The sequence below is a fragment of the Silurus meridionalis genome, chromosome 4 (assembly GCF_014805685.1).
Source record: "Silurus meridionalis isolate SWU-2019-XX chromosome 4, ASM1480568v1, whole genome shotgun sequence".
NCBI lineage: Eukaryota > Metazoa > Chordata > Actinopteri > Siluriformes > Siluridae > Silurus > Silurus meridionalis.
This window is the reverse complement of record NC_060887.1, coordinates 36,421,788-36,444,617: the sequence shown is the minus strand read 5'-3', so window position 1 is coordinate 36,444,617 and position 22,830 is coordinate 36,421,788. Positions and strand designations below refer to the sequence as shown.

Sequence of the window (22,830 nt, the reverse complement as noted above, 5' to 3'; positions counted from 1 at the left end):
GCAAGATAATTATTATTTATGGTAGAAACGATCCTGTAACATCTGGGAGAAGACATCACCAGAAGAGTCTATCTCTAACTAGCAGGCCATCGCTCACTGACCTTGAGCCTGTTCTCCTTTCCTCTGGCCTGAAAACCAGAACCCAATAATCAAATCAGAAAGAAGATTTATTGCAAAACTCCACAGGCTCATGATCTTCTTAAAAAGTGGGATTGGGTTCAATCTCCTTGCTTTTGCATGTGTTTTGTTTTTGCAGCACATTCCTTGCCAATATATTTCTCAGCTATCAAATTGGAGTGCTGTAAACACAAACAAAAAAAGGGAACAATGCAAATTATTCCTCAATATTCACGAGTTAGGCTCTTTCTCTTTCTAAAGTTTAAGCTTTATACAGTTTGATACTCAACACTATTCTATTTTATCTGCATTTATATTTGTCATTTTTTTAGATACCTTTATACAGAGTGACTTACAACTGAGCAGTTGAAGGTTAAGGGCCCTGCTCAAGGGCCCAGCATTAGCAGCTTGGTGATGCTGGGATTTGAGCTTGTGACCTCCCTAGTCCAATGTCTTAACCACTGAGCTACCACCTCTCCCCATTGTATAGCACCAAAAAAAACCTCACAGAAATAAATAATTACAAATTTACATTTTAACATCATAAATTATTATAAGATGTTTACTTATCTGTATATCATGAGCCACTGGTGACAGTAGCAAGGAAAAACATCCTGAGCAAGAAACCTTGAAAGGAACCAGACTTAAAAGGGAACCTACTGTAGGTTCAAGGCTGTTTCTAGCCTTTTTGGGCACCCTAGGACGTATTTTGTCATAAATTAAGCAGCAAAATGAGTATTAAAAGTAAAATCTCAGTCTAAACGGTTTAATCAATTAAGATGTGTTGATTGATCTCAAGCAAATGCTTCTATGATAAATTTCATACAGTTTTATTTCTATAGGAAAGTATTAGCTCAGTTGTTAAGACATTGAATTTCTGTATTAACGGCCTTTGAGCAAGTGCCTTAACACTCAATGCTCAGTTGCAGAAATGTAATAAATGTACATTGCTCTGGATACATTGCTTCATTTAGACTGAAATTTCACTCACACCACTCATTTAGCTGGTTAGTTAGTTTGTAACATACGATGTCCATGTTTATTTGTAGTTTTGAAGCTCAATTTATCGCTCAAATTTTTAATTAAGTCAGTCTGCCAGATGCCATTCATTTGTAAATGTATATCTCTTTTAACAATAGACATTGTTCCAATGCTGTTTTACAGAAATATAGTAATTTCCCGATATTCATTTTAAAATGATAGATGTATCCATAAGTCAGAGATTGACCACTTTTTTTCTCAATCTGTTCCTGGTATATAGAGTTTGTGCCATTCAGGGGGATCTGAAGCCCGACAGAAAACCTTGAAGCCTTTAAAAAATGGCTGCAGGTTTGACCTCCAAAAGAAACTGATACATTCACCGCTAGAGATTACTTTTACAACTTCACACGCTGAGCTCAGTACTAAATAGAAGTTCTGGCAAAATATAACTAAAACACCATACAAATAAATAATTGACTTAAATTGACTTTTATTTATATTCCGGCTCTTTGAAATGTCGTGGCAATGTCGAGGAAAGGCACCGAGTATATAGTTGCAAAAGAGAGGGAGAATATGAGCTGGGAAACGTGGCAAAACAAATATTAGAATTATTAGACATTTTTAAAAACAGTATCCTGCTGATGACATACTGTAGTAATAAAAGTCATAATAAAACTATGAATCGTTAAAAACTACCAACAAAACTAAAGGCTATAAGGCTTAAGTACAGACACGTGGTAGAATTGCCTGAATTGGTCACGTGACCGTGTCACGTGATTAAAAATGCTTTATTGTTTTGTTGCCAAAGCCTCCATTTTCACAGTCCACACTACGGCGTTTTCGAATGGATCCACGTTGGAGAGCGTTTTCAAAAACTACACCGTCCCAGAGTGGATAGGAGGCCAAAAATATGCGTTTTCGAATGAAAATGAGTGTGCACATGGCCTCAATGTGACAGTAGTTTATTTGAGACTTCACTATAATTCAATTCAATTCAATTCAATTCAATGTATTTGAATAGCGCTTTTAACAATAAACATTGTCTAAAGCTGCCAGTCAGGAGAGAGCTGAATTTGAACTGCCCTGACCCGGATTAGATTGAATTAAATTGTCATTTTGAGTTCCCAAAGCAAAGAATGTTTAATAGAAAAATACTCTTTCTTATTGACAGTGATGTGATCAGTTTCATTCAGCAGATTCTCTGAAGCCTTTTTGTGCAAGTACATAATGAACTAACTTTAAAATAAGAACAAACCTAGTAGCTTTGAGTTTCCCAGAAATCAGTTTTCTGACATTGACATTGACTGACCTTAAGGCTGTTTTGTCTCTTCATCTTTCCAGTAGACGTGTGGGAACAGATCCACTTGCTCAGGCTCGTCACTAAGTAGCACAGCGTCTTCGGAGATGGCAGGATGTTAAACGGTGGAGGCAATGTGCATTTATCATCAAAGTAGCTGAGCCAGAGCTTGGCCCGGGCAAATTTCCATTCTTTATCCTCATGGTTCTGTAGTCAAAACAGTGTTTTGAAAAAACAGAAACAATTAGAGTGCACATGGAGCATTTTCTATGAAATTGGTTTCTTAATTGAAACACATTAAAAAATGAACTAATTAGTGTCTAAATAATTTGTATTACATGCTACATGATCAGGTTTGTACTAGCATCAATCGACACAAATTGTAATTAGCATAGAATTGATCAACTCTCAGTTGTTTACTGCTAGAACTGAAATCATGCCAGTGCTACCCTTTATTTGCTGCTTGCTAGTGTGAACGTAAGGTTAAGTTCCCAAAACCTTAAAAGTTCACTCACAGCGATCTGTCTGAAGCTCTTGTGCAGCATGGCCACTAGAAGCTTGGTGAGAACGATCACGACGACAATGTTGTACGTGCCGACGATGAGGGCACCCACGAACGAGCGCAGCTCCTCCGTGTAGCTGATCCTGGTCACAAACAACGCCACATGGGCCAGAGAGAAGATATACCAGAAGAGCGCATAACACGTCCCCATAAACCTGGAAAAAAAAGACAGCACAATGTATATTAGTGTGAGTCAATACGTGACTTTCAATCTTGAAAAATGTAAATAAATTAAAAAATGACATTTTAAAATCAAATTACACACGATATTACAAGGATACAGTGGTGGACAGTAACAAGGTAAATGTAATTTTTTACTGTACTTTAGAAGCTTTTTCATGTGTATCTAGTCTACTGAAGTATTTCCATTTGTGAAGACTTTAACTTCACTACATTTCGAAGTCAAATATCGTACTTTTTACCCAACTACATTTTTCTAAATTCAGCCTTTTTATTTATGAGGATCACGCAGCAAGACCCCAATCAGTGTAGAGCACACGCTGTCTTGAGCTCGTTCTGATTGGCACTTTATGTATCTACTGATCACCAACATGCAGTTCAGCATCAGTTCAACATCAGGCAGAGTATTTATAGAGGAATAAATGATCTGAGAAACTCCTGACACAACACCCGTAGGCCGTATTTACAAAATTTTTTTGAAGTAGTTGAAAAGAAGGTTTTGGGTTTATAGACATCACTAAGTGACTGAGAGATCATTTGTCCACCACTGGAGACCACAAGCATAACCCTGCAGTTCTGGTGAGAATGTGTGAAGTAATTCAATTTAATTCAGTTTAATATGACGCGTGCTTTTAATATTAAACATTGTCCCAAAGCAGCTTTACTAAGAGAAATAGGCTATAAAATATGAATTTATATGTCAGTGCCTATAAGTTCAAAACTTTTTTTTGTAAACGAGGATAAATATGCAAAAAAAAGGTACGTTTGGAAGGCGTCATTGCTCTGCTGTTCGCAGAAGATTCCTTCGCAGTCCATGTTGTCGTCTTTGCTCTTGGATGGATCCTTCTGGTCCTTTCCGTAAAGCTGAGTCAGGCCGATTGTGAAGGAGAAGAGCACCAACAGAAACAGGCCGAGAAACTTTCCAAACTCCTGCAGCATCTGACCCATTGAGATCTACACACACACACACACACACACACACACACACACAATTTTAACAGTTTACTCAATTCAGGAATGTGTTTAGTATCTACCCAGCTTCACAACCCAACTGTACAGCGATTAGTCATTTCCAGACCTGCAATCACAACATTCCTGAGGCAAACATCAGCTTTAATTAAGACTTGTGAAGGCGTTCTTTATTTAAAATGCTTTAAAAAGGATTCTGGGACATTTTTTTTAGATGACTGTAAACTTTGCTGCCTCACAAAAGACTTTAAGTTGCTATTTTTGGGCTGACGTTTATTTAAATTAGGATTGAGAAAAGGTTGAGCAAATAATATATATAGCAAATATTTAGCTGCATGATATCATTAATCAAGCTCGGTCAGATAGAACACTCTCTCTATTCCACAGAAGTTCAGGGAAATTGTACATGATAAAGAAATATTTGGATGATACAGAACTTGAGGAACACGTATCACATAACACGTATTAGAAACACGTATCTAATGAGCGTGGTCTAATAATCTGACCTGATCTTCTGTAGAAAAAAAAGAAAAATAAACGGTATAAGTGAAGAGAAAGGATGATGTTAAGACTACATACAGCAATACTTCTAAACATAAAGTTACAGGGAAGAGTAACACTCAATTGTACATTTTACTTTCACATGCTCAGTTTTATTTATGCATTAATGTACATCATGTACCTTTGAACTTACGATCTCTGATTTGTAAAACAATAAACAATGCAACCCACAAATTGTAATTTCCGACTTGGTAGTTCTATCGAATGTAGCATTAGTGTTTGTTGGCAGGACAAACATTAGGTTCATATACAGAAATGTAGGTTTAACAGGGGCAAGAATGTCCCTGGCTTTCATACTGTATATACACACATATGGTTTTCCAACAAAAGCTCACTGAGACATCTCACTACCTGAATACTGAAAACCACAACCACTACCACACTACTGAATACCTCTTGGACACTGATGTCTCATTGATGCTTTATTGATTTCACTGCCTGTGAACATCATACAGTTCTGCTCCACTATGTACATACATAATTATTATAAGTGCACATAATTGTAAAATCATAGCATGTCCTAGTCTATCATTATCAATCTGTATACTATCTGTATATACACTGACCAGGCATAACATTGACATTATAACTTTATTAGTGGGGAAGTGAGTAACACTGATGAACTCTTCATCATGAAACCTGTTAGTGGGTGGATTTACTAATTAGGCAGCAGGTGAACATTTTGTTATCAAAGTTAATGTTAGAAGCAGGAAAAATGGGCAAACGTAAGGATTTGATTTTGAGTTTGACAAATTTTGATGTCTAGACGTCTGAGTCAGAGCATCTCCCAAACTGCAGCTCTTGTGGGATGTTCCTGGTCTGCAGTGGTCAGAATCTATCAAAAGTGCTCCAAGGAAGAAACAAATAATCACACCAAATGTTGTCACCTTCTCACCAAGCTGCTTGACGATGGTGTTTTGAGCCCATTCCAGCTTTGGGATAGTCTAAAATCTTGTCCCTAACATCCTTGGTCTTGGCCATGGTGGAGAGTTTGAAATGTGATTGATTGATCCCTTTCAGAGAGTGCTCCTAATCTCAGCTCGTTACCTGTATCGACACCTGGGATCCAGAAATCTTGTTGATTGAAAGGGGATCAAATACTTATTTCACTCATCAAAATGCATTTTTCTGGATTTTTATTGTTGTAATTCTGCCTCTCACTGTTCAAATAAACCTACTATTAAAACTATAGACTGATCATTTCTTTGTTAGTGGGCAAACATACAAAATCAATAAATTTTTATTTGTATAGCACTTTTAACAATGAACATTGTCTCAACGCAGCTTTACACAGATAATGTGGTGATAAAAATGAACAAGATGTTCTTTATAAGTGTAAGTTTGTCCCTGATGGGGACTGTGGCAAGGAAAAACTCCCTGAGATGGCACCAGAAAGAAACCTTGAGAGGAACCAAACTTAAGAGGTAACCTCGTCCTCAACTGGGTTGCACCAAATGTCCATTTATCACAGATATACGATGTTGCGGGGTACAGTAGTCCTGAGTCAATATAGCAGACTGTTGACATTAACTACAGTCCAAATCCATCCTCAAAGCTACCTTCAGCGGGGGATCAAATAATTTATATATATATATATACACATACACACAGTATACATAGTCTACATACCAACAAGAAGAACTAGTTTTCTTATAAAGTCCTAAATTTGATTACACTGAGGCATAGAGAGCAAGTGGAGGACAGTTTGGAAGATTCAGGAAGATTCACAAATAAACTGTTGTTTTTTTTTCTCTCAATTTGTATGAGTTATTCTACAATCATGGTGAAGTCAAGCAAAGGGCAATTCCCCATAGCTAATATGGTTGCTCTACCAGACTGATTTAATATCAATGTTTCTAGATGTGGCATAGGATAATATCCAGATGGCTGAGTGTTCAGGGTTCAGAACAGCTCAGTAACAACAAAACGAATCCATCTATACAAACATCCAATCCTCCACTCTCCCTCCAGAGGAAAAGAAAACAATGAGAACATCTTACACAGTAATGATTCAAAATTTCTGGAATTATTTTAACAGTATTGTAGTCAGACCGTTGGGTGGATGGAAACATGGCGCAACAGAATGTCTGGAAGGCTGCTGAGTCAACACCCAGTGGGGTTTGGTTCAGACACCAGATACTGCATAAATACTGGATTTATAGATAATCCTCAGCAAAGCTGCCCAGCATTAATAACACAAACAGATGAAGCAGAAGGAAAAACACCATGAGGCAAAGCTGATTATTTTTTGATATTGCCACCCAGCAGGATTTGTCTTGCACATCATGAGAAGTTCAGCATTGTGTAAAAAAATACATCCCTTAATAAATGTTTTATTTATCATGTAGATTTTTTTTGTAACCTGAACGCATTTCTTTCCTCTCAAGCTTCCTGTGTGCTTTTGTGTGGTCTCCATTTTTCCCATTTCATTTTAATTTTAGTCTATTTAATACCTGCTTATTTTTTAGTTTAAATATTTTTCTGCAATCTTAATTCATTAGTCTATTCTCTTGTTTTGTGTGTTTTTTCTTATTTATAGACTCGAAAATGTGTTTAAATAACAGACCTAATAATCACATATAAATCTTATAGTCAGGTTTTTGAACATCCTATTCCACTTTTAGTCACCATTTGCTCTTATAAGTCCATCCACTCTTCTGGGAAGATGTTCCACTAGATTTTGGAGTGTGCTTATGGAGATTTGTGCTCATTCAAAGTGTTAGTAAAGTCAGGTAGTGATGTAGGTGAGGTGAGGAGGTCTGGGGTGCAGTCAGTGTTCACATTCATCCCAAAGGCCATGTAAAGCACATCTTCATAAAGTTGGCTTTGTGCACAAATTACTGAAACACATAAGTCAGTGTACTAAATGTCTGGATGTATAAAGTCTCACTGAACAAGAGCAAGAAGAGAGACAAACAGAGTCTGTGTGTGTGTGTGTGTGTGTGTGTGTGAGAGAGAAATACCTTCCATATTTTCGAGCACATTTCCATGCTGTCATGCCAGGCAGTGATGTCACGGCATGAGCTCCTCTCCCAGAACAGAGGAAACCATGGAAAAGGTATTCGAGCACTCAAAATAATGATTTGAGCTAGAATAACAGGGCATCACTCAACACACAGTTCAGCCACTGTTTTAAAGTCAAACAGCATCCAAAAATCACAGCAGCAAAAAAACATGGATATACAGTATTTCTCATAATGTGTATTTATTATAGCTGTTGCATTGCTGCTATTAGGGAAGCCTGAAAAGTGCAACATAGAAAGATTTGCTTTATGCAACAAATCCGCATGAATAAGAATAGCCATAGGACTACGTGCTGTTTTGTGAGCAAGCTTGAAAAAACTGACGAAGATCCGACACAAAACCGGCAGACAACGACGAGACTGAAGGAAATGAGAGAATTGATTTTGACAGAAAAGACGGAAAGAGAGAATTCTTTAGAATCCATCTGGTTATCAGGCAAATCCTGTTGGCATTACATAATCAAAACCAGAGAAGCGAAAAAGAAGACAAGCTTTTTCTTCTGCTTTGCTACTTTGATGGAGTGTAATAATTATATGTGAGCTAGCGTCGATTTCCATGCAGAAAGATCACTAGCTGGCATTTAAATACAAGCGGAATACATGCAAGATCATGTCTGTGTGGTGTCTAAATGCTAATAGCGTACCTCTGAATCACTTGACGTCTGTAAATGGTAAGTATCCTATTATTTTGGTTTAATTTTTAATGATTCGAGGTGCCTTTTTTTTGACACCTACTGTGTGCTAAAGGATAAATAAAGCAGATACAGGGAGTCAAAATAGTGGCTGCAGCAAGGGGAAGTTCTTCTAAATATTAAACATGACAATAAAGTTCCACTAAAATGTTTTGTCTATAAAGAAAAACATGTCTGGAATCTGAAGTACAACAGAGCTACAAAGATAACAACTAGCAAACATCTATATTTATGTTAATATCATACTCAGAACCTTGTCCAGACTTAAAGATTTTTACACAGCAGGATGTACAGCCATCTGAAAACCATGAACCTTCACTGTCACTTAATAGCGGATGATGGCGGCCATCTTGGATTTTGTTCAGTTCAACTTTTGGAGTTTGTGTCAAATTGGCAATAATTGCACCATTTATTTCGTGCCTTTCTGACAAACAAAAATCAGATCTGAATCAAAATCTGTTGTTTTTAAAATAGAAATACATAAAATTACATTATACAAATAAACAAATAAAAATTTAAGTAAGAACCAGATGAATTATCTGATCGAATATATTTGGATATAATCTATTAAATTTACATTATTGAATAGATTTGTGTTTTTTTCCCCCTACCAAGTAATTTCTCTTTTCTTCCCTTTTATTCGTCAAACATCAGGTAGGGAATGTGGGTTGATTGATGATGGATTCATTAAAACTTGTTAGTTGCCATATAAGTGGTCAAATGTTTATCATCATCATCATCATCATCATCATCATCATCATAATACCATAAAGTCCTTTATTCTTCTTAAACCACTCAAAAACCCCACAAAGCACATCTGGGCCAGATGCTGAACACCAAGTACTAATTATTTTGCAATGATAAATTGAACGTAGGCTCAAACACTCAGGCCACTTTACATATTACTTTTACAATAATTCAGATTTTTTGCATTCAGACAAATAATTTGATTCGGCTCATTAATAAGAGTCGACTCTGTCAGCTTCCATAACATAGAAACTATTGTTACTTGAATAAAATCTTTGGTGTAAAGTATTTTTGGGAGAAAACTTTTGAACTTTTACAAATCTTTCTCTCTTTTTCTTACATTTTTCTATTTTTGATTATAACCATACACCGGTAAATTCATATTTCTTGTAAAAGAGGTTCTTTTTGATCGTTTACATTTTTAGCTAATAATCAAAACCTTTAACATTTTCGACAGGTATGGGCAAAAGTATTGGCACACCTGACTTCTCCACCATACAGTATGTATTACAATTACAAAAATAAAGTTGAGACCCTGTGTAAAAATATCTGACGATTCCCATTTTTTTATTTCTATTTAAAATCACACTGTTGTATATTGTTATCCATTTAAAGTTACATTTAATGCTTTAAAATGTCTTAGAAATTCCTTCGTCATTTACATTATAGAGGCTACAAAACATTTATCTTCATTGCCAGCTTCTTCTATAAACTTACAGCTGAGCCCCTACCTAAGTTACTATGAAAACAATTTGTGTACAGTAACAAAGAAAATGAACCGAAACCTTCTGACCCATAAGAATACAATATTGAACATCGAGATTAGATATTGTGATGCTCAATTTAGATTTTTTTTGTTGAGCCATTAAACAGCTAAGTATAACAGGAACTAGAAACATAGCTTTCTCTGTTAACGATCTAATCTACAGACCATCTGACCACACACTCTACACTGTATATTGCTTCATTTCCAATGAAATACTGAGCTTTTACATGGAAATGTATCTTTGCCTTTTTTTAAGTGAAATAGATGGAGCTAAATCCTAACAGAGATGCTCTGTTGTTGTTAATCTTTCTGCAGCTCTGTATATAACTTCTGGCCTAATTTACTGTCACTTGAAACACATCTGTTAAAGATTTCTCATTGCAGCTTGAGAGCATTTTGTTACAATGACATTCTAAAAGGGCTCCCGAGAGCAGATAACCTCATACTGTTCACGTGACCCTGTAAAATACTTTATAGCTTTTTTTCAGAGGAAATACAATGAAGGCTGGACACTGTTTCTCATACACAGGATTTACTACTGGGGCCCACATGTATTTGGATATTTGTAGGATATACATGATAAGATAACGAGACTGGGTTCCTCATAGCATTTGCAAAAGTGTACTTTTACATGTGCTTATTTGGCCAGGATATACATGATATAAGATATTTAAATAGGCCGGGATACAAGAATCTCTGATGCAACAGTTGAGGGTTAAGACAGCTTTGCTCTACTACTGTTTTAATTCATTCATTCATTCATTCATTCATTCATAGATAGATAGATAGATAGATAGATAGATAGATAGATAGATAGATAGATAGATAGATAGATAGATAGTAAATACAACAAATAAATATAAAGGCTCTAGGTAGTGTAGAAATGTGCAGCAGTATATACAAGTCATATTAGTATGTGTGTAAAGCACTATATTTAGTAGATAATGTGGGATATGAAAATGTACAATATGGAATAGGAACATTGTATGTACAACTGTACATAAGTTATACACAGTGTATATACAGATGATACATAGATATGATGATAATCTAGAATATATAAAGTATTATATATAAGATAATTGAATTTAATGATTGCATAGAACAATCATAATAAAAATAATATATAAATAAATAATTGTCCAGAATGATATCGAATGAACCAGGTTGAGCAGAACTGCATGATGATTGCTGCAGTAGAATCAGTAAAGTATCAGTGAACCATCAGAGTCCTAGCGGTGTAGTGTGGAGTTCAGTAGGGTGATGGTAGATAGGGAAAAAACTGGTGCTGAACTACTGCTCCAAAGTTAAGACAGCTTTTCACTACCATTGCTTCAGATTCATCACCTTCTAAACAGCAATCCAAACACCTGGGCTTAGGAAGTGGTAGTTCAGTGATTACGATGTTGGATTTCCGATCCACACATCGCCATATTTTCTGCCATAAATGTAAAACCCTTAAACGCTGATCCACACCTTATCATTAACAATCAACCAGTTTCACGTTTACAACAAACACCAGCATGCCATCTTTAATAAATAATGTAAGGCTAGAGTGACCAAATACAGTCACGGGTGCCAATACTTTTTCACGCAATACTCCAGTAGTGTATTGACTTCTTCACATTTTCTCACCAGACCTGTCTATATATATATATATATATATATATATATATATATATATATATATATATATATATATATATATATATATCTTCATATTCAATATTGCATTCAATTTTTTTTGGTTTATTTTTATATTATTCCGAATATTCCTGATTGTACACTTTAAGCAAAATGAATTAATAAAAGCACAGAGATCAGCGGTCATTACATAAAAAAACAACAACAACAACAACAACAAAAATCATGACTTATTTATTTCGAGATTCAAATTGCATCATTGATTTGTGTATGTGTACGTGAAGGACACGTTGCATGTATAACTGGAGATGAAGTAGATAGAGAGGAGGTTAGACCAGTTCTAAATGTGTTGGTGATGAGATAGGCATAAAAAGAACACTTCTGTTGTTTACCTGTAGAGGGCCGAGGATAGAGCTGGTGGTGTACATGAAGAACAGACGCAAGTAGCTCAGGACGTTGGCGAAGGCGAAAAGTCCTTCGGCCACCAGGATGGGGTGAGAGGCGTCCCAGTCTTTTCGGTCAGTGTGTCCGTTCTCAAACTGGATCAACACGTAGACAAACACACACTTGTTAGAAACATACACATCGAATAATCACCTATTGTGTCTAAGGCATGTTTAACAGCAAGATTGTGACGTCTAATGGATGTGTGCCTCAAGCCTTGAACGAGCTGAAAAGAAGTGAAAGGTGTTACTATAAACTTGAGTGCCACATTTTTTCCTGTGAACCGTAAAATTCCTGATCAGATTTATAGCATGGACCATTCTCCTGGTGAGGAAAAAGGAGGCAAGCTACACTTTCGGAAAAATATGAGCTAAAAAAAAAATGTCACAAATAATCCTTTCTATATATGTTTCAAAGGTAAAAACAAAAAAAAAAAACAAAAAAAAAACAATGGTAATGTTGTTGACCTCAATGCAAATGAACACACATCACATTCGCTATAATGCGTTATCATTTCTATTTAACTTGTACAGAGAAAGACTTCTACATTTGATACACCACATAAAATACATGTACACTTACTAATAATAAGTGAACTTTTTGAGAAGGCACATCAAGCTGATTGGTGTTATTGCGAAAAAGTGAGTTGTGTTTGCCCATGCAAACTCTTAACTCCTGTCAATAGAGGGAGCTACTTTCATTGCAAAAGATACCGAATCTAAGTACAGGTAGACCCCAACTTACGACGTAGATAGAGACCGAAAAAATGGTCGTAAGTCCATCAGGTCATAAGTCACGAAGAGTGACTACTCCGACGCAGACATAAAGAGGCACTGTAAACACATAGAATTATTTTTTTACATACAAATAAAGTGAATAAAATATATATATATTTTTTTTTCGTCAGAGGTGACTGTCGTATCTCCGAAATGTCGTAAGTCGAGTGGTCGTAGGTCGGGGTCTAACTGTACTGTAATTTCTATAGTCAGTTCCAGTTTTGCTTTTTCTAGACTCAGTTTACATTAATGTGCATTTTCAAATCTGCTGGGAAATTCCAAACAATATAGATCAAATCCCAAATGTAACTTTCTGACCAAGCCAATACTTAGACTTGTCACTGATGTCTGTGGCTGTCTATGTCAAGAAAGGGACCACATTTTCCAGACTTTACTGGCAGAAAATATAAAGTGTGTCCAGTATCTGAAAGCTCTAAATTCTGTAATGCATGAGAGGATAAAAGCATGTCAGCTGTACAACATGGTGAGGCGATTACCAGTCACATGATCCTTACAGCATAAAGAAACTCTTTCTTTGCATATCTGACTGATGTTAGAAAGCTGGGGGCAGACATGTACAGTACCACTCGAGCACAGAGGTTTTAAGAGCATTGCTCAAGAGCCCCAAAAGTGGCAGATTGGGGATACAAGGGCTTGAACCCCCAATGCTTCAATCAGTAACCCATAACCTTAAGCACTGAACTACCACTTCGCCATGTCAAACCTGCGACCCCAGTGTTTTATTATCAATTCATTGTCCATGAGCTGAAAATGTGCAGTATTTTTGACCATAATAAGTCTGATTGCTTATAAAAGTCAGGACACATCTCTTACTGACTTTTAGGGGAAGTGGTAGCTCAGTGGTTAAGGCTCTTGGTTGCTATTTGAAAGGTCAGTATTGCCCCAGTATTGCCAAGGTGTCACTCTTGGGCCCTTGAGAAAGGCCCTTAACCCTCTGTGCTCCAGGTGCGCTATATAATAGCTGACTATTTTTTACTAAAAAGAAGATTGTAACCGGTGACAAATTGCTGATGTAATCCAATTGAAACACTTTAGGATGTACTGTTACTATATATATATATACAGGGAGTGCAGAATTATTAGGCAAGTTGTATTTTTGAGGATTAATTTTATTTGAGGATTTAATTTGAACAACAACCATGTTCTCAATGAACACAAAAAACTCATTAATATCAAAGCTGAATATTTTTGGAAGTAGTTTTTAGTTTTAGCTATTTTAGGGGGATATCTGTGTGTGCAGGTGACTATTACTGTGCATAATTATTAGGCAACAACAAAAACAAATTCATACCCATTTCAATTATTTATTTTACCAGTGAAACCAATATAACATCTCAACATTCACAAATATACATTTCTGACATTCAAAACCAAACAAAACAAATCAGTGACCAATATAGCCACCTTTCTTTGCAAGGACACTCAAAAGCCTGCCATCCATGGATTCTGTCAGTGTTTTGATCTGTTCACCATCAACATTGCGTGCAGCAGCAACCACAGCCTCCCAGACACTGTTCAGAGAGGTGTACTGTTTTCCTCCTTGTAAATCGCACATTTGATGATGGACCACAGGTTCTCAATGGGGTTCAGATCAGGTGAACAAGGAGGCCATATCATTAGATTTTCTTCTTTTATACCCTTTCTTGCCAGCCACGCTGTGGAGTACTTGGACGTGTGTGATGGAGCATTGTCCTGCATGAAAATCATGTTTTTCTTGAAGGATGCAGACTTCTTCCTGTACCACTGCTTGAAGAAGGTGTCTTCCAGAAACTGGCAGTAGGACTGGGAGTTCAGCTTGACTCCATCCTCAACCCGAAAAGGCCCCACAAGCTCATCTTTGATGATACCAGCCCAAACCAGTACTCCACCTCCACCTTGCTGGCGTCTGAGTCGGACTGGAGCTCTCTGCCCTTTACCAATCCAGCCACGGGCCCATCCATCTGGCCCATCAAGACTCACTCTCATTTCATCAGTCCATAAAACCTTAGAAAATCAGTCTTGAGATATTTCTTGGCCCAGTCTTGACGTTTCAGCTTGTGTGTCTTGTTCAGTGGTGGTCGACTTTCTGCCTTTCTTACCTTGGCCATGTCTCTGAGTATTGCACACCTTGTGCTTTTGGGCACTCAGTGATGTTGCAGCTCTGAAATATGGCCAAACTGGTGGCAAGTGGCATCTTGGCAGCTGCACGCTTGACTTTTCTCAGTTCACGGGCAGTTATTTTGCGCCTTGGTTTTCCACACGCTTCTTGCGACCCTGTTGACTATTTTGAATGAAACGCTTGATTGTTCGATGATCACGCTTCAGAAGCTTGGCTATTTTAAGACTGCTGCATCCTCTGCAATATATCTCACTATTTTTGACTTTTCTGAGCCTGTCAAGTCCTTCTTTTGACCCATTTTGCCAAAGGAAAGGAAGTTGCCTAATAATTATGCACACCTGATATAGGGTGTTGATGTCATTAGACCACACCCTTCTCATTACAGAGATGCACATCACCTAATATGCTTAATTGGTAGTAGGCTTTCCAGCCTATACAGCTTGGAGTAAGACAACATGCATAACGAGGATGATGTGGTCAAAATACTCATTTGCCTAATAATTCTGCACTCCCTGTATATAATATATAATATATATATATATATATATATATATATATATATATAATATAATATAATAAAGCTGCTTTGAGACAATGTCCATAGTACCAAGTGATATAGAGCAGGAAAACGCCAGCAGATTAACAAGCCAGAGCTGCAGTTCAGAGGGTTGTGAGTAATATACTGAGGATTTAAGGTTTTGCCCACAGCAGGCACTCTCACACTGAACATAATCAATTATTCAACATTCCATATGTCAGAGAGAGCAAGCAGAGGAAAAAACATTTTGACATGAGGTTTCATACAGTGCCTGTCAAAAGTTTGGAAATCTGTTTCACATTTCTGTGCAAAATGCAAAATTTTGGTCCATATTTTTTCACTATAAATCATATCCTCATTTTTCTCATCGCATTTATTCGGCTCACGTTTACATCCAACCAAAGTACCATCTGTGATACGAATCAGACGTTTTTATACAGAGGTATTTGGAGATCCCTCAGTACAGTGTGTAAAGATCTAAAAGAGCCGGCAGGTTTGAATTACATGCACAAGCGGTCAGTATTAGTATTTTTTCTCCATTGTTAATGTTTGTTTTTTAAGGATGATTGTCTACTTTAATATCTAACCTTGCTGTGAGCCACTATTTTCAGTGCGAAGGTGGCCAGGTACAGAGAATTCATCACAAAACTTAGATGGTTCCTCGACTCTTCCAGGAAGTCCTCTAGGCCTTCGTACCACAAACGCTTCACATCTGACCACACCATTCCTGCAGAGAGAGAGAGAGAGAGAGAGAGAGAGAGAGAGAGAGATAAATCCATCAGTACACACACTCACCCCTACAGCTTTAAAGACTAAGATATAAAGAATTCCTCACATTCCTTTAAAGAGGTTTTTTTGCCCATTGATCCTTGCTAATTTTGGTAAAATGTATATTTGAAATGTTTAAGAGTTTCATTTAAACGACCCCAATTACACAAAAGTGTGCCTACATACACCAACACATATAAAAGATCATAAAAGATGTAGCAACCAAATAAAGCTGAAGCCACAAAGCCATCTGGTATTTAAAGAGCCCTCTGTTGTCCGAAAAATTAATTACAATTGTAACTTAAACATATTTTAATGTGAGTTGGGAGGATGGCAATTTAGATTGATATCATGATATCCATCCATCCATCTAAGCATCCATCTATGCATCCATCCATCCGTAGACCTAGTTTTTCCCCATTAGGATACAGTACACACTTGCATGTATTTGAATCCATAAATCACATAAATGTCTATTAGTGCACTTCTATTAATGCACTTATTCTAAACCCCTGATACACTCACCACCGACTTCATTAGAAATCACTGTACTCATTTCTGCAGTTTTACTATGCAAATGTACAAAATGTTGGTCAACACCTGATCATAATATTGGTATGTACTTTTGGTCTTCCTATTCCACATTTAGTCCCTGTTTTCTGTTATAAGAAACTCCACTCTTCTGGGAAGATGTTTCACTAGATTTTGGAGTGTGCTTGTGGAGATTTGCGCTCATTCAGTCACAAGGTCTTTAGTAAAGGCAGGTACTGATGTAGGTGAGGAGATGAGGAGGCCTGGGGTGCAGTCGGTGATCACATTCATCCCAAAGGTTTTTACTATTCAATTCAACTCCATGTCTTTAACAATGGAAATTGTCTTAAGAGAAGGATATTCCAGACAATATTCAAAAGGAATTTCAAATTGCATTTTCCATACGTGGACGCACAAATTGTGACATAATCCAAACGCAATCGCAAATGTTGCATTACAGTTTGCGTGTTATGTGTGAAACCAAGTTCTGTTTGCAACTGTATTTCCCATGTCTTACAAGTTATGACCAAGTGATATTTAAAGAGAAATATTAATTACCAAGTTTGCTTTTTCACTTTCTCTCCTGTCAAAACTCGAATGGAATCGCAATTCCTTTTGCATTAAAATTTCCAAACCCTTGTACGCTTTGATGCCGTGAACTAAAAACTGAACTGTCACCAACTTGCTGCATGAGCATCATAATGCCCTCTACAATTTCACTGACTACCTCCATTGTTTATTTCTGACACTTCCCCTTTTGGCCGTCGACTGAGCGTGTCGTCTCTTCCCATACAAACACGCCCAATAATACAGTCCCACCCCCGACACTTGATTAACAGTTTTCAGTGCAAGGCATCGGAAATGCAAATTTGACTTCGGACATTCGAATGCAAACGGAATTGTGATTACTTTTAAATGAACAGTTTAACACGAACAGTTTTGCACTCAAGTCTCCAACAGTAAACAGTTGATAACTTCATCAATGATGGAACCACTGTATAATGAATGCTGTCTGGTGTTATTGTTATTTAGATTTATTTAGATTTAGAAAAATTTAGATTTAAAATTTGTGCCACTTCATTTGACAGATTCATTAAATATAGGTTTAAATGTCTTGAGTTATGCAACATACAGCAAACTTCAGCAAAATTACAGCAAATTAATAATCTGACATTGTCTCCTAAATCAGCCCTTAATTTCACCTCTGTCTGACCTTTTAGTTTCTTTAAAGGTGTGATAGATAGCATTCTCTGGGCACCACTGCTGCTACAAAGACCCCTATGTGAAAGGACCATGTGTTAGAAGTCAGATAACACTTAAGTAAACTGATGATTTGCTTATGGTCTGAACCAAAGAAATAAAACTTTGTGTGCCATATTAAGCATCATATTTTTACCATTATATCTTGTTGCATTGAATTGCATTGTGTTGAATGGATTTGCAAGCGGATCACACTGCATCGTAATAGGGGCGAATCATATATTTTAATGCTGTCACTCGATTAAATTTTAAATGTATCTTAAATTAATACTTTTTCAAGTAATTATGTTTTGAAGTAATTATGGTGTTTTAAATTATATCAATCAATATATGCAATACTACCTGCAATACGTACTTTTTTCCTTATTTGTATTTATACATTGTATATACTATATATTATAGTATGTGTCTATTCTTTTTATATATTTGCATTTATTTGTATTTTTTTTCCCTTTGCTGCTGTAACAAAGAAATTTCCCCACTGTGGGACGAATAAGGGTATATCTTATCTTATCTTATCTTATCTTATCTTATCTTATCTTATCTTATCTTATCTTATCATCAGGACACCAAAAAAAACTTTTGCTATGTTTTGCTATGATAAAGACTTGGCACATCGGTATTTAGTGATTAAAAATGTAGGAGTTTTTTTTTAAATATATATCTGAGTAAAGAAATGTGTGTTGCGTTGAAGGTTTTAATTTTATATAATATTTTTTTTAATATAATATATATTTAATATTTAATATTTATTTATATTTTTAATAAAAATGGTCAAACAGAAATGCTCACTGCATTAATTGGCCGTTAATAATACACGTATGTATGTGTGTATGTGTGTGTATATATATTACAAATAAAATTTGTATTGTGATGTGTTTTATGAAAAGTATCTGAAATGTTTGAAAAATGCTTTCCTCTGTCCTTTGTATATGGTTACACTGTGTGTGTGTGTGTGTGTGTGTGTGTGTGTGTGTGTGTGTGTACATATGGAAAAAGATTCCAAAATGCCATCTAGCATCTCTACGGTGTTCATCTTAATTAAATAAAATTTACTGGAGTCAACACAAAAACACACGCACACACACACACACACTTTCCATCCCACACAATATGAGCGTCTGTCTGTAAGCTCTAAATAAATTACACTAAGGCAAAAAAAAGCACAGTGGATCTGCATTCACAACATGAAGACCTCCCAGTGTGTTCCCACACAGCTGCAACCATACATGTATATTTACAGCGACACACACACACACACACACACACACACACACACACACACACACACACACACACATCACAAGTGCAGTGATCTTCCTCCATCTTGTGGATCCTTTCCTGCAGTATACTTCAATACAAACGTTCTAAATTGTGTACCAGCTTAGCCCTAAACTGAGACAATCTTGGAAACATATTTTTATGTAAGTATGAAGGACATTAGTTATTGAGCTAAAAGTGAACTTCAGATATGCATACTTACTTCCACATTACAGCTGAAAAAGCTCTAAAATCACAGGCTGCATATGCAGAGCCTCTGCCATTGTGAAGGCTCCCTCTCACCCCTCCCACAACATAACCCTGCTCCCACCTCCTTAACTGAGCACTATGGACATTAATGGTCACTCAATGGACAGTAACACACACTCGCACTCAGTCAGTCACATGTACCTCAAAGTTATCACATATTTATCACATCTACCTCATATTTATCACATCTACCTCATAGTTATCACATATTTATTACATCTACCTCATAGTGATCACATCTATCTCATATTTATCACATCTATCTCATATTTATCACATCTACATCTACCTCAAAGTTATCACATATTTATCACATCTACCTCATATTTATCACATCTATCTCATATTTATCACATCTATCTCATATTTATCACATCTACATCTACCTTATATTCATCACATCTACCTAATATATATCACATATTTATCACATCTACCTCATATTTATCACATGTATCAGATCTACCCCATATTTATCACATATTTATCACATCTACCCCATATTTATCACATAATTATCACATCTACCCCATATTTATCACATATTTATCACATCTACCCCATATTTATCACATATTTATCACATCTACCCCATATTTATCACATAATTATCACATCTACCTTATATTTATCACATTTATCACATCTACCCCATATTTATTACATATTTATCACATCTACCTCATAGGTATCTCATATTTATCACATCTACCTCATATTTATCACATCTACCCCATATTTATCACATAATTATCACATCTACCTTATATTTATCACATTTATCACATCTACCCCATATTTATTACATATTTATCACATCTACCTCATAGGTATCTCATATTTACCACATCACCTCATATTTATCACATCTACCTCATATTTATCACATATTTATCACATTTACCTCATATAAAGTATATAACATTTATCACATCTACCTCATATTTATCACATATATCTCATAGGTATCTCATATTTATCACATATATCTCATATTTATCAAATCTACCTCATATTTATTACATATTTATCACATTTACCTCATATACAGTATATAACATTTATCACATCTACCTCATATTTATCACATATATCTCATATCTCTCTAATCATAAACTTAATTTGCTATACAAATCTTAACAATAATAAAAAAAAAATCCAAATGTAATGTACCCAAATTGTAGATAAATAAATAAACAAACAAACAAATAAATAAATAAATAAAATAATATTATTCCTATATTCCTTACTCACCTTGTTTGTCCAGTTAAACATTCTCTAGATAATCTATCCCACCACCAGGAGGATATCTCTTCACATATCCCAGTGATGTTAGGAAGCTGGGGTCAGTGCACACAGACAGCCATGATACAGTGCCCCTGGAGCACAGTAAGTTACGCTTAAGGCTAAGGGCCTGGCTCGAACCCCCCAAAAGTGGCAGCCTGGCAATAACATGATTTTCCGATTAGTGACCCAGAGCCTTAACCACTGAGCTACCACCACCCCAAAAATAACTGGCTATTTGCCATCAGGACCAAGTCTTCTGAGATGCTTTTCAGCTCATCACGTTTGTAAAGAGTGCTTATTTAAGTAGTTCTTCTTCCTGGTAGCTAAAACCATTCTCTTCTGATTTCTCTTAGCAACAAGAAGTCTCTAGAACCAGGTGCTTTTTGTTTTTCACACCATTCTGTATATAATTCTGAGACAAATTCCAGGGGCTCCAAAGCATCTGAAGTACACAAACTATCACTTATGTTATTCATTGAGCTGCTGCCATTAGATTGGATCGTTTCGTAAATGTCTTATAAAGTTGAGAGGTTTCTGAACTTCCATCATTTGTTCCATCACAAAATAATTATACAGCCATCTGGCCAACAGATTTTTTAAAAACGTAAACAATACAGTCTGACATGGTGATGTAGCCCAAAGTCTCCAGGTAAGTCACAATGGGTATGATAGCACCGATACAGCACTTACCTATGATCCAGAGAATGAGCAGGTAGTCGATAAACTCCAGTGCTGGGCCCATGGTGTTCTTCTTGTCTTCGTTGTAGACCAGTGAGTAGAGGTTAAGCAGTAGGAGAAAGGTAAGGTAAGAAGCGCTGTGGATGATGAACTTGACAAAGGGCGTGTGGATGATGTGGCCGACACGTGAGCGTGGCCCAAGCAGGTAGCACACTGAGAGTAGAGGCCAGAGCAAAGTTACGCTCAGAACCGTCAGCAGCTTCAACCCCGTGTGCTTACGCCGGTAACTCGCCATCTCACCGAACCACACTGTGTTCAGGAACTGTTGACAGTTAGACTGTGCCACGAACTGGAATAAAGCAAAACGGCAAAGACGTACAAAATATGTATACGTAAATATGATTCTCCTGGGAAGTGGAAGCTCAGTGGTTAAGACTGTATGACTGTGTCCTTTGGACCTGGAGGTCATGAGGTCACATCAGACAGTCAAAATAATAAAACAATTTACAATAAACTTACAATAAAACATGGGGGAAAAATTCTAACAGGAAAAACAATTAAAACAATATATTGTAAAAATGTATTTTTGCCTTAAATATGATATTCAATATTATACACTCTTATTTCCTTCAATTTTCTAAGAAAATTAAGATCTGTAATAACCATATGCTTCCAGAAATGCTATAAAATGTAATTTGTAATGCTTTTTTTTTAGACTTCTGTTTACCTTTTTCTGGCCCAGAAATATCAGAAAGATCAGTACCCAGAAAAGTGCTATGCAAAGTGGCCCACTTTCCAACTGTGGTCAGTGTGCCTTAAGGCGAAGTTGGGAAGAATTTTTATTACAGTACAATTGCAATTCCCATAATAGGCAGCAGAGGGTTACTAATCGCCCCTTTTAAAGTTTATGACAATGAGACTGACTGCACAACTCAACTACCATGAAGCAAGCTAGGATTGGGCAATAGCAGTAATTAGAATAAGCATTGTTGGCATTATATAGCAACTATCTCCCGGGTCCTCTTACCTCTTTCTGGTTGTATTTGATGGCGAGTTTGAGTCGACTGAGGTTCATGCGCTCCTCTAGTAATCCTCTTTTATTCACGTGATCCTCGTTGCTTGTGTGGTTCAGGATGACTTCGAGCTCGCGGGAGTTCCGTGCCTGGGCTAACAGGTCCTTGGCAAACATCTTGCACTGCTTGGCTAGTTCTTCATAATCAGTCCTGTGGCCCAAACAAAAGTCAGGTAAATTGTATGAAATGCTGCTTAGTGCTGGTTTGACTAATCATACTGGTTGTAACTAGCATGCATTTTGGACTTTTGGTTTCAGCAGTGCAGTATATTGAGAAGTTTTTTTTTC

General features: G+C 36.5%; 1 protein-coding gene across 1 annotated transcript in view; it reads right to left on the bottom strand.

Moving 5' to 3' along the window:
• The window catches only part of trpc1 (transient receptor potential cation channel, subfamily C, member 1), a 43,402-nt gene that overhangs the window by 1,293 nt on the left and 19,279 nt on the right, over positions 1-22,830 (bottom strand). The window contains exons 6-12 of the mRNA XM_046848515.1: positions 22,498-22,693; positions 21,483-21,819; positions 16,004-16,143; positions 11,932-12,078; positions 3,901-4,091; positions 2,911-3,112; positions 2,408-2,602 (exon numbers count right to left, since the gene is read on the bottom strand). Coding sequence (XP_046704471.1) covers positions 2,408-2,602; positions 2,911-3,112; positions 3,901-4,091; positions 11,932-12,078; positions 16,004-16,143; positions 21,483-21,819; positions 22,498-22,693 — 1,408 coding nt within the window. The remainder of the gene's footprint in view (positions 1-2,407; positions 2,603-2,910; positions 3,113-3,900; positions 4,092-11,931; positions 12,079-16,003; positions 16,144-21,482; positions 21,820-22,497; positions 22,694-22,830) is intronic.